Here is a 12,155-nt window from a genome sequence, read left to right as displayed (position 1 = left end):
GGAGACATCCAGCCAAACATACAGAATAAAAACTCCCTCAGAACTACACAGGCAATTGGAACAGGTGAAGATCTTGCTACTCAGCCTTGTTGCTAAGCAACACCTCCATCCCTCTAGGTTATCTGACTTACTGATAGGAGAATTAACCCTTAAGTTACTCCCCCTCCCCGTCCTCCCCATCCCAAAAGCCCCCCGCCCGCCACCAAGAGACCCCAGGATGCAGGCAACAGACAGGAGAGGCAGAACCACCCAGCCGTCCCCCCCCCGCAAATCTATTTCTAGTATTTCCAATTTTCACTACGGTATACATCTCATTTCTAATACAATTATCACTTCTTTTCATCCCTTGCCTAAATTTTCTTCCAAAAATATTCATACATTTCAAAATTCCCATATTCTCATTCCTCAATTTAATTTTAAAACTTTTTATCCTCCATTATTCCTCCTCCTCCCCTGATCACGACAATTCCCTTCCAGTTCAGCAAGCTCCGATATCAACGGACCAGTTTCAAACCCATTTTTACCCATCCTTAATAAATCAAACCATCCTTTCCTTCATCCCACTCCCTTTCTATGGTGCTTTATAACCCAACAATCCTTTCTTGCCTCCTGGTTTTCCCCACTTCTTTGAACATTCAATTCCTTGTGGGTTTTCTGAACTCCAAAAAATTTCTGTTCTCCTTAAGGGGAAAACAATCTCAAAAGCAGTTTACAATGTACATTAAAACATCAAATAAAACAATCCAGAGTGAATCATTACTGAAAAAGTCCAATATAAAATATACATTCAAAGCAGCATAATTAACAGGAAAGTAAAATATTACCTTAAAGATTTCAAAAGAAAACATTACAAAGGAGTTCAACTACAGAATGCCCATTTAACACAACAAAGTTAACAAACAAACAAAAATCTTAAATATTTCAAAAGAAAGCATTACTAAATGAAGTCAAATATAAAATGCACATTTAAAACAGCATAATTAACAAGAGAATAAAATATTTTCATAATCCTGTGTGGTAGGTTGAACCATAGCTGCCAAGTCTCCCGTTTTTCGCGGGAAACCCCCGTATTTTAAACCATTTCCCGCTGGCAGCCCGGATTGGAAAAAATCCTGTAAATCCCCCGGATTTCCTACCTGCCAGGGAGGCTCCATTTTTGGTCCAGGCGCCGCCCAATTTCCTGTGCCCATACATGGGTAGCGTGGCACCGGAAGTCACTTCTACGCATGTCCGGACATGCGTAGAAGCGACTTCCGGTGCCGCTCTGCCCATGCCTGGGCACCGAAAATCGGGCAGAGCGGCACCGGAAGTTGCTTCTATGCATGTCCGGACATGCATAGACGTGACTTCCGGTGTCACGCTACCCATGTATGGACACAGGAAATTGGGCGGCGGCGGCACTGGAAGTTGCGCATGTCCAGACATGCGTAGAAGCGACTTCCAGTGCCGCGCCGCTGCTGATCCCGCATTTTTCAGCAGGAGACTTGGCAGCTATAGGTTGAACCAGGATAATGGTTTTTTCAAGACTGCTGAGTGAGTTTCATAGTGAACAGGGATTAGAAATTGAGGTTCCTTCATGCAAATAACATTCTAGTCAGCATTGGCCCAAGACATTTTGCTGCCTGAGGCAAAACAGAAAATGCAGACCGAATTAAGGTGGGTATTACCCACGCTGACCAGGTTATGTTGGCATCTGGGGCAGAAAAATCTCCAAACTGTATTTCGCTTGGAGTAAAAACACAGTATTAATAAACTGAGTAACGTACAATTTGCTGCTCTTTTATGGCCTCCAAATCAAGGTGCCTGAAGCAGCTGCCTCGCTCTGCCTAACAGTAGAGCCAGCCCTGAATCTAACCACTTTGCTATAGACTCATAGGGTTTCTGGACCCCTGCCTGGGATATGTGCATCATTCCTCCATTTCTAGAATCCATGGGCAGTTTTGAAAAAGAGCCTGTAGAAAGCCACAACTCTTTCAGATCTTGATTTTTTTCACAGACCCCTTTCCCCTGTTATTTTCGCCAAATTCACTTCCCCGTTGCTGCTGCCTTCCTGATTTGCTCATGAGGGGAAGGCGAAAAAATGAATTCCTGAAGAGCGACCTTTTCCGCTGGGAGAGGAGAGTGTGTTTCTCGCCCATTCTAAAGTCAACGGTGCAAAAATTCCATTCAGATGACGTATAATTTAAAAGTCAGCCCTTCATCCGAAATAATATCCTAGTGTTTTCATGAGCTTCGCCCCACCACCCCCTTCTTTCTTTTCAAAGGCTTGCTGGTTCTGGAAGCATTTTTTGCATCCAGCGGAACAAACTATTGCTCCAGGTCATGTCAACTCATTTTAAGCTTAAAGGAAATTTATTTTTCTTTCTTTCTTTCCCTTTCTTTCTTTTTTCTTGCTAGCTCACACAAAAAGTTTTGATCTGAAATCCATTTGCTCCCACTCTGAGCTTATACGATGCCAAGAGGCACTTTTCGGTGCTGTTTAAGAGGGAACATAAGGCTCATAAAATGATCTGTGTTTCCCATTACCAAACTGTGTTTATGCAATTGAACATCTCTCTCCCCAACTCCTCCTCTGTCTGCATTGAAGGCAGCTTGTCGAACCCACTTAAGTTTGTATCCCTGTGTGTAACAGGGAGAAGTCACTGGCCCTGCTAGCAAATTTTAAACCCGCGTACACAAAAGTTAGGGCCTTTTTCTTATTTGCATAAGCTTGCTGCTTGTGAATGACAGGAATGCCGATCTGGTCAGATGGCTGCTAAATGGGAAACACATGCTCGGAAAGCGATCCTCCGCAAGGCTGTGACGGTTGCAGCTAGCAAAAGGCTTAGCGATGAAAACTCACAGTGTGGTTCAAAGCCCTGCTGAGCCAGGAACCTTTTTTACAAGGGAAGTTATGAGAGTTTTTTTTGGATGCTTTGGCTTTGTGAACGATTGGAAAGAACCACCTTACCTTCCTCAAAGTTTGGGGATCCTTTCCATGACCTACATTCAAAGAATGTACACACACACACCCTTGTACACAGATGGTTGAGTGGTACACTTGTAGGTTATTCACAGGTAACTGTGAACAAGTTTACAGTCTGCATTTGCAAGAGTTGAGCTGTACAAATCGATAAGGGTACAAACCTCCAAACAAACACTTGTATGTGTGTAGAGACATCTGGTCCTTGTGCTCAGCGTAATACATGAATAAGCCTTCTGAGCTCTCAGAAAACCCAAGCATTGCCAAAAAAGAATTCACTTAAATAATGCAGATAGAGACCAGTGAGAAAGGAAATCCTTGACACCATTTCACTGAGGAAACTGAACAAAAGCAGTGTAGAATCTGAAGAGCAATAAATGGAGAGGTTTGCCATTCTCACTTCAGACCTTGTACATGGCAGGGTGATAGTCAACCAAACACACACATAGGGAAAAACTGCTTGAGCTACCTAGCCAATCAGGATGTGTGCTACCCCAGGAAACTTCATGCTATTCTGCCTGGTTCCTAAGCAAACACCTCCACACATCCCCCCACCCCTAAGTTGACTCTTGCTAACAGAATTAACCCTTTAGCATACGGAATGATCTCTGCTGTTGCACTTCCAACAGTTGAGCCCAGCCTTCAAGAAGGGGAGCAGTTAAACAGGTACATTATGAAGAACAAATTCATCACACAACAGCAAGGAGTATAAATAGAGAAGCACCAGGCATTGAATAGGCGCAAGTGGATAATAATAACAACAACTGTACTCTCCCGTCTGTTTTTTCTAGCTGTGGGTGGCCCTTCACCGCCGTGGCTACAGGGGGAGCTCCCTACAGGCCCCCCTGCAGCCCAGGGTCAGCCCAGAGAGCTTTCTTCTACCCCCACAGGAGATGTGGCCTTTTCCTTAAGGAGAACGTAGATGTCACTTGAGCCTTGAGAAAGGCAACGACTCCTCAGCCATCCCGGCTATGTGGCACACCCCTTTGCCCCTGCTGCTTCCTACTTGGCGCGTCCTGCTTTTAAGAAAGGGGAAGGTTGCATTGTTGTTTTAGAAAAGAACAAACCACACTCTATCCACCTGCTCTTCTCTTCTCCTCTGATTGGCTACCTTCTTCAACTCTGGCTATTCACCCCAGTTCCATATTTGACTTGACTGCACTCTTGCGCTGAGGTCCGTTCTCTCCAGGACATGGCAGGCCAATTAACCCTTCGCCTGCTCCTCATCCCTGCCAGTTCTGTGTGTGGCAGAGGGAGGGCGGCTGGGGGGGTGGGAGAGGGCGTTTTCTTGTTTCTCTCCCTCTCTCGTCTCCTAGCACCGAGCTGTGTTCCAAAACAATTGAGAGGGGACCTGCAGGTCAGATTTTTATAGCAGCAGTGTGCTCCTCTCTGTAGTACGAGGCAAACAGCTTTCATCCTGTGGAAAAGGGCCAGGAAGGAGGGAGGTGGACCCCAGGGCAGGGAAAAGGACATGTTGTGTGTGTGTGTGTGTGTGTGTGTGTGTGTGTGTGTGTGTGTGTGTATTTGTAAAGGGGACTTCTTGCATGCAAGGTTTCCAGTTCCCATACTCAAAAACTGTGAGACACCAAAGGTCTGTTTCAGCATAAAGTAGCTATGAGCAGGTGAGTTGTTCAGTACCAGGCTGATGTATACGGCATGCATTCATAAGTGCCGTCCTGGTGCCCTCCAACTGCTTTGGACGGCAACTGTGCTAGCTTGGGAGTGATGGGAGGCCTAGTCCAAAACATGCAAAGGACACCAGGTCTGCAAAAGCTGGAGTATGTGTAGAACAGCACTTGAAATGATAAGAGGAAGAGCAGCAGCATTTGCAGTGGAGCTGGCCTCTTTGAGCAAATAGGGCAGTGCCCCAGCAGCCTGTCTCAGCCAGCCCCCCACCTGCCTGCTTCCTTACTTAACAACCAGCCCCATGGGGGCCACTGCCCATCATGCCACCCCTCCTTCCTTTCGGTCTTGCCTTTGTAGATCTCAACAGGGAGGACAAATTTAGGAGTTGGTTCTGCTTGTCATTGGGGTCTGGCGCCACCTACTGTCTGCCTCCTTGTCTTCCATCCTACCAGTCCCAATGGGCACCAGCCACCACTGACAAACAAAAGGGAAATGGGAGCAGGAATGGTATACCGGAGGAAGCATCCTTTTAATTGGATAGACTGCTTGTTCATCTTGGTCAGTATTGCCTATTCTGACTGGTAGCATCTCGCCAGGGCATCAGGAAGAGGTCTCTCCCATCACTTGCTGTCTCATCCTTAAAAAACACATGCCTCTGGAGATGTTGGTGGTTGAACTTGGGACCTTCTGAATGCAAAGCATGTGCTCTGCTACTGAGCTACGGATTCTCCTGATGCCAGTCCCAAAACGCTGAAAGAGAGCCAGCAGCAGGCGAGGGGGGATTCAGGGCAGAGGAACGCAAATACCTGTACATGGTGAAAGAGGGCGGAAGGAGAAAAGGAATGTGTGGGTGTTCTCCAGAATCAACGTTGCAGCTCGTGTGTGCATGTCTGTCTCAGGTCTGATCAAACTGCTGCCCTTTCTCCTCTCCCAGGTAGAGTATGAGGTTTCCCCAGACGAGAAGCGGAAGGAAATGGGAGACGAGATAATCCGCAACTTTTTCAACAGCAAGGTAGGTATATTATTTCTGTGGGGCAAGGGCAAGTTCTGTGTCGAGAACTGCTGACCGCTCCCCCGTGTGGTGATTCACTTCACTGCGGCTTCCCAGGAAACGGACTGGCTTCTGAGCTGACTCCACCGAGGCTGGCCATTGACTCCTCGTGGGCAGGAAAAAGTATAAAAGGGCATCCTAGGTAAATGGTGCTTTGCTTAGCTAACAAGGCCAACCTGAGCTCTAGTGTACACCAGTTTGCCCTCCCATCTTGGATCAGGATTTGCTTTATGGACCTGACTCACTGCAGCCCATTTTCCATGCCCCAGTCCTGATATAATCAAGCTGATGTTGGAATTGGGCCTGCCCTTTGGAACTCCCTCCCACTGCATACTGGGCAGCTGCATCCTCTGTTATCTTTTTGGCTCCTTCCAAATACATTCCTCTTTCAACAAGCTTTCTAAAATCTTTATTCTAGTTGATATCTGTTTTGAATTTGAATGGAGTTTATGTGTGTGCTGCTGTTGTTTTAAAATGTTTTAATATTTTTAATTGTTTTACAGAATTGTGTGTGTGTGTGTGTGTGTGTGTGTGTGTTGCTATATTGTAAATTGCTTTGGGATGTGATTCATAAATGAAATAGATCACCATCAGCGTTGCATCTGTACCGAAGGTTACCAACCTTTTTTCGCCAGTGGGCATGAAGCTTAGCACTCCTTTCTGTGTTGTTTCTAGGAGGGGGGGGGAATCCATTTGCGTTCTACTTAATATGGAAAATTACCTGAAAAAGAGATGCTCTGCCATTGAGCGGTAGTTCAGCAGCACCTGGAGAACATCAGCTGGGGAGGAGTGGAAGCTGGGCCAAATGGGGGTGGGGATTGGACAATGTTCCAGATCTGAGCCTGTGGTGGAGGTGGAGGCAGGAATGAAGTCCAGCACTCAAGACATTTCAAGTGTATGTCACTCATGGCTGGTGTTGTTGTTTATTTAGTCTCCAGGCTACATAGAAGAGATCAGCCAGTCTCTCATGGGCCATTGCACGGAGAATCTGCAGAGAAGCGCCTGCAAAGACCTCTTCAGCAGCTGCGTGCAGTGAGTGCCAGGCCCTGGGGAGATGGGTGGGTAGTGGCGGGTGGATTTCGTTCCTTGACACTACAGTACTCCAGCCACGTTCATATCAAACCATGGTTTATTGTGATGCCCAGATGCACTCACTGGGGCTTGCTGCTTAATAAATTCAGCCTCAACTTTCTTAGCAGGCCGAGACAGGCAGGGACCAAACTAAATTTCTTTGTCGATTAATTCCAAGTTGGGCAGGAGCTCTGTTGATCTTGATGGCAAGCACCAAGCACATGTACACGTGGGTACAGTCTGGGAGTTGCGACTCAGTTTCGTCAGCCTGTCTCCAAGCCTTTCAGAGTCGGCCCAATCTTAATTTGTGTCTTTTTCACAGGCACCTACACGAGTACCTCAGTGGAGCTCCTTTCACGAACTACCAGGACAGCATGTATTTTGACAGATTCCTCCAGTGGAAGTACCTGGAGAGGTAAGGTGGTGTTCTTCATCACCCAAAATCCCTCTTGTTCCTTTGCCAAACGGATGCTCACCTGAAGGAGTTTGCGTGTACTTTGTTGTTTCAGGCAATCAGTGACCAAAGACACCTTCAGGCAATACCGGATCCTTGGCAAGGGAGGCTTCGGAGAGGTAGGGAGATGCAAGGCAGCCACAGGGGCTGCTTCTGGTGTGGGGCATCGCAGAAAGCTTTAGGCCCCCAAAGGCACAGGATACAGGATTATCATATATCTGACCATGCTTAAAACACTGGTGTTGTTATTACTTACTTTTAGTTATATATTTATTGATATCCTGCCTTTCCCCCTAAAAAGACAGGAAAACCAATTATTAAAACACAACTGAACATTGATAGAATTAAAACTATATACATATTGTCATAGACGGGTGTTGGCTACTCCCGAGTAAGCACTCCACACATCCTCTGGATTTTTCAGAGTTTTATTGTGCATGCTATATACAGTGGTGAGATGTCTCAAATAATGTCTGCTCTGCATGGGGCAGAAGCCCACAATGGTGCCTCGCGGGCTCTGACCCTCCTTTTAAGACTGGGCATCCAAACGCCCCTCCTCCTTGCTCTACTCCATGGTCCCAAACCAGGCTCCTGAGGTGCCGTTCTACCTTCCAGCCCATGCTGAAGCTAGCTCCGCCCCTGCTTCCCTGCTCCCAGCCTGGAGCTGAGCCTCCAGGACTCTGCAGAGCCCTGGACCCTTCTTTCCCACTTCCTTTTCCTCGTTTTCCCTCCCAGAATTGCTGCTCTCGCTGCTGCTCTCCCAGCTGGTAGAAGTAAGCAGAGTGGGATGCTCTCTGCAAGCCCTCTCTCTTACACATATGTAAAATCTATTAAAACCATGCCAATAATTACCATAAAAACAGCACAGCACCAGCCCTTTCATTAAAAGCAGTCAGTTAGACCCAAAACCCGTTGGAAGAAGAAAGCCTTCACCTGCCGGCAGAAGGACATCAAGGAGGGAGCCATTTGAGCTTCTCTAGGGAGGGATTTCCAAAGTCTGTGAGTGGCCACTAAGAAGATCCCTGTCAAAAGGCGAATTGCCACGGTGGTTTGTAGCAATGACTATAGCAAGGAGCCATAACTCGGTGGCATGTTCTCCATGCAGAAGGTTCCGGGTTCGATACCTGATGTCTTTCATTTAAGGATCAGGTAGCAGGTGATGGGGAAGACCTCTTCCTAAGACAAGGGTGGAGAACCTCAGGTCTAGGACCAAGTGGCCCCACCCCCAATTCCTCTCTCCTTGGACCCCGGAACTCTCCCTCGGCCACACACCTTACTGACTCAGCTCTGGACCCCCCTTGAGCATTTTTTGCCTGGCTGGAGTGTGTCCCTAAACTCGTATGGAGGACAGAGAGCGATGCATGAGCACGTGTAGAAACTTGACTGCTGTACAAAGGTAAAATTTAGGGTTGCCATATTTCATACCTTGAAAATTCGGACAGACAGAAAAATTGTTGAGCTTTTTTTGGCAAAGTTTTTGAGCTATTTTTTAAATGAAAAATGGCACTGCCAGCGTGGGCTGCCGTAATTTTCCCGATTGCGGTCTGGGAAAATCCAGACATATGATAACCCTATAAAATTGTCACCCAATCCTCCATCCACTTTTGCCTCTGGCCCCACCCACCTCTGGAGTGTTGTGCCTGGAAGTTTGCCCCAAAGGGAATGCAGTCATCAGAGTGAAAAGGTTTTCGTAGGGAGGGTGCAAATCAGCCTTAAAGAGGGTAAGCAGCACTTCCTCAGGCAGATGAGCCATGCACCATTTACCTCCATCTTGCCTGGATCAAGCTTCAGATTGCTGGCCTCTTATCCAGCACATGACAGATCCCAGCCATTGATTCAGCACTTCTACCACTTTACCTGACTCAGATGTAAGGGGGGGGGAGAGAGAGAGAGAGAGAGCATATTGATGGCTCCTCATCCCAAGTCCCCAGATAATCTCACTCAGGGCTTTCGTGTTAGAAAAGCACAGGAGAAGACTGAATCCTCACAGTACAGTGGTACCTCGGGTTAAGAACTTAATTCATTCTAGAGGTCCGTTCCTAACCTGAAACTGTTCTTAACCTGAGGTACCACTTTGGCTAATGGGGCCTCCCACTGCCGCCACGCCGCCACTGCGTGATTTCTGTTCTCATCCTGAAACAAAGTTCTTAACCCAAGGTACTATTTCTGGGTCAGACACGACTGAACAACTAACAACAACTATTTCTGGGTTAGCGGAGTCTGTAACCTGAAGTGTCTGTAACCTGAAGCATCTGTAACCCGAGGTACCACTGGACTCAGCAACCGTCTCTTAGCTCCACCTTCTGGAGTCAGCTGTCTTGGCAGAAGTGAAGCACAGTGCTCTCATTCCCCAACTTCAAGAGCATGTCCAGAAGGTCAATAATATCAAAGGCCCCCGAGAGGGGAATTACCAGGCTCCCAGGCCCCTCATCCTTCTCCTGGCACAGAACATCCATCAGACCAAGGCAGTTTCAATATCCAGCTGAGGCTTGAAATGCATCTAGATCAGCGGTTTCCAAACTCCACCCACACCCACATGGGCCACTTGAAAACTGCTGAGGGTCTTGGTGGGTCACTTAAGGATTTTTCTACTTGATTGGACAGTTGCAGTGTCGGTGCTAGCTAGATGCTGCATGGTATTTAAATGTATTTTGGTTGCTTCTTTTATCCCTTACATATTGTATTTTTTATATTACGTTCAAATGCAGTACAATATAGGAAATAAAAGAAGCAATCAAAATACAATTAAAAATCAAGATGAATAACTCCTTTTAACAGTGAAGTCAGGTGGTTAGCAACTGTGGTGGGAAGAATGGCTTATTGTGCTTGGAGGGAATGACTGGCTGAGAGCCCGAAACAGGAGCACTCCTTTTAAGAGGAAAGATACACCGCAACATTTTGTTGCAAGTAGTACTAATAAATGACATTGTGCCCCAAATCACTCCGAGTGAAACAAAAGGACCACATCACATGCTGTATGCCAGCACGTAGAACTGCGGACCAACAGCTCTTTAATTTTAAAAGCTTTAGCTTTAGGGGGGCTCCCTTCAATTCTTCCCCTGCCCGCCATTTTCTTGTTCCAAATTGCTCTCTCTTGCAGGTTTAAAATGCAGATTTGCAGAAACATTGGAGGGGTGATTCGGAGGAAGGAAAGAATGATGTGCCCCTTTCCACCTCTCCTTTTTACTTCCGAAGTGAGATTTTCATCAAGCTACACTTACACGGCAGTTGCATGTATAATGTGCAGTTTTGCCTGATAGTACTTTGATGGGGTGGGTGGGCAGGGTTTCTTGTGCACCTGAATGTGAAATTTAAGAGGGGGGGACTTCTGAGAGCCTCCCCTGCACTTTGCACCCACATTTGAAGGGGATTGTTTGCCGAGTCCTAATGCAGGACTTGGTGGTTTGCACATGTGCCTTAAAGGGATCTGCAAGGAGGGAAGGATTCTTATCCTTACTGAGTCTCCCTGGACCACCTGACATCTGGAAGAACGCATACTCTGGAGGTTCAAGAGTAAACATGGTTCCCCTCCCCCCGGCTGCCTGTTTTTCTTCAATGAGTGCCAGTGCCTTGTCTGAGCACGTATGGATCTCTACCCAAATCCATCTGCCCCGCCATGCCCACTTTTTACCTTGTCCTCAGGTTTGCGCGTGTCAGGTGCGGGCGACAGGGAAGATGTATGCCTGTAAGAAACTGGAGAAGAAGCGCATCAAGAAGCGGAAAGGAGAGGCCATGGCTCTGAACGAGAAGCAGATCCTGGAGAAGGTCAACAGCCGGTTCGTGGTGAGTGTGTGCCTGGCATGCTGCTGATATCCCACATGCGTCCAAGACTGCCTTCTTCCGACTCCTGCCCTACAGTTTTCATGAGCTTCCCTGATGTCCTTTGCTAATGCTCACTGGGGATGCCTCATATAAGAGGAATCTCCGAAGTTCAAAGACAGCACGCCTGCAAAAGGTGATAGAGCTCATGTTTTGCATACAAAAGATATGAGGTTCAATCCACGGTAACACGAGCTAGTGCCGGGCAAAAGACTCCAATCTGAAACCCTGGAGAGCCAGTTCCTTGTCAACGCAGGCCATGTAGGGGTTGCAAGCTGCTTGCAGTACTTGGCCAACTTACATGCAGCTTGGTGGCATAATCCTCCACTGAATGTTGCTGGAAAACAGCTGATCCACACTCCTCAGCTGGTTCCAGGGGTGGGTGTGCAGTGTTAGGGGAGGGGTAATACCTCTGGTGGGGGGGGCACATTGTGCTCCTCCTGGGGTAATTTGTTCACCTTTGGTCCCCATTCTGCACTCAGCTATGACCTGTGGCTCCTAGAAGCTGTCAGCATGCAACAGCGGCCACTGGCCCCACCACGGAACAGCTTCAACTGCCCGGCTACATCAGGGTGAGGGTAGCCAATGGGTCACAAACCTTTGGTGAGTTAGGAACCTTCCCCTGCATGCAAAGACAGGCTCCCATGGACCGAATGGACAAGGTCAAGAGTGGTTCCAGTGGTCAAGAAGACATGCTCTTGACTTTAAAAAAAAAAATATTAAAAAATTACCTTTATTTAATATTAAACATATTAACAATAAAATCAGCATAACAACATAAATCAATACAAATCAACATAACACAAATACAAATCAAAATTATACAAAATTATACAAAAAAGCCAACTTATAGTAAAACAGGGGAGAAAAAGAAAAAAGAAGAAAAGGAGAGAAAGAAAAAAAAGAAAAGGGAAAAAGAGAAATCCATAAAAATACAAAACACCAATATAAGATAAAAGAAAAAGAAAAAATACGATAAACTTCCCAGCATTTCCATATCGATTCCCTGCTATAAATGAGCACTATTATGCTTTCCCCTTATGAGTTTAACTTTTTATTCCTTATTTCAATTTCTTCTCATATTCTTACTGATTCCAATAAATTTATGTGAATTTAATCCAGGCAAATTACCCATCTGGAGCTTATACCTTCATTACGAAAATAATCCTCTA

General features: G+C 46.5%; 1 protein-coding gene across 4 annotated transcripts in view; it reads left to right on the top strand.

The window, feature by feature from the left end:
* The window catches only part of LOC118096815 (G protein-coupled receptor kinase 5), a 74,673-nt gene that overhangs the window by 45,849 nt on the left and 16,669 nt on the right, over positions 1 to 12,155 (top strand). For all 4 annotated transcript variants that reach the window (XM_060268408.1, XM_035139026.2, XM_035139023.2 and 1 more), the window contains 5 exons: positions 5,523 to 5,600; positions 6,571 to 6,671; positions 7,033 to 7,125; positions 7,220 to 7,283; positions 10,807 to 10,947. In XM_060268408.1, the coding sequence (XP_060124391.1) occupies positions 5,523 to 5,600; positions 6,571 to 6,671; positions 7,033 to 7,125; positions 7,220 to 7,283; positions 10,807 to 10,947 (477 nt within the window). The remainder of the gene's footprint in view (positions 1 to 5,522; positions 5,601 to 6,570; positions 6,672 to 7,032; positions 7,126 to 7,219; positions 7,284 to 10,806; positions 10,948 to 12,155) is intronic.

Source organism: Zootoca vivipara, chromosome 15 (genome assembly GCF_963506605.1).
Source record: "Zootoca vivipara chromosome 15, rZooViv1.1, whole genome shotgun sequence".
Classification (NCBI taxonomy): Eukaryota; Metazoa; Chordata; class Lepidosauria; order Squamata; family Lacertidae; genus Zootoca; species Zootoca vivipara.
Note: the sequence above shows the minus strand (reverse complement) of the source record. Positions and strands in the feature narration are given on the sequence as shown.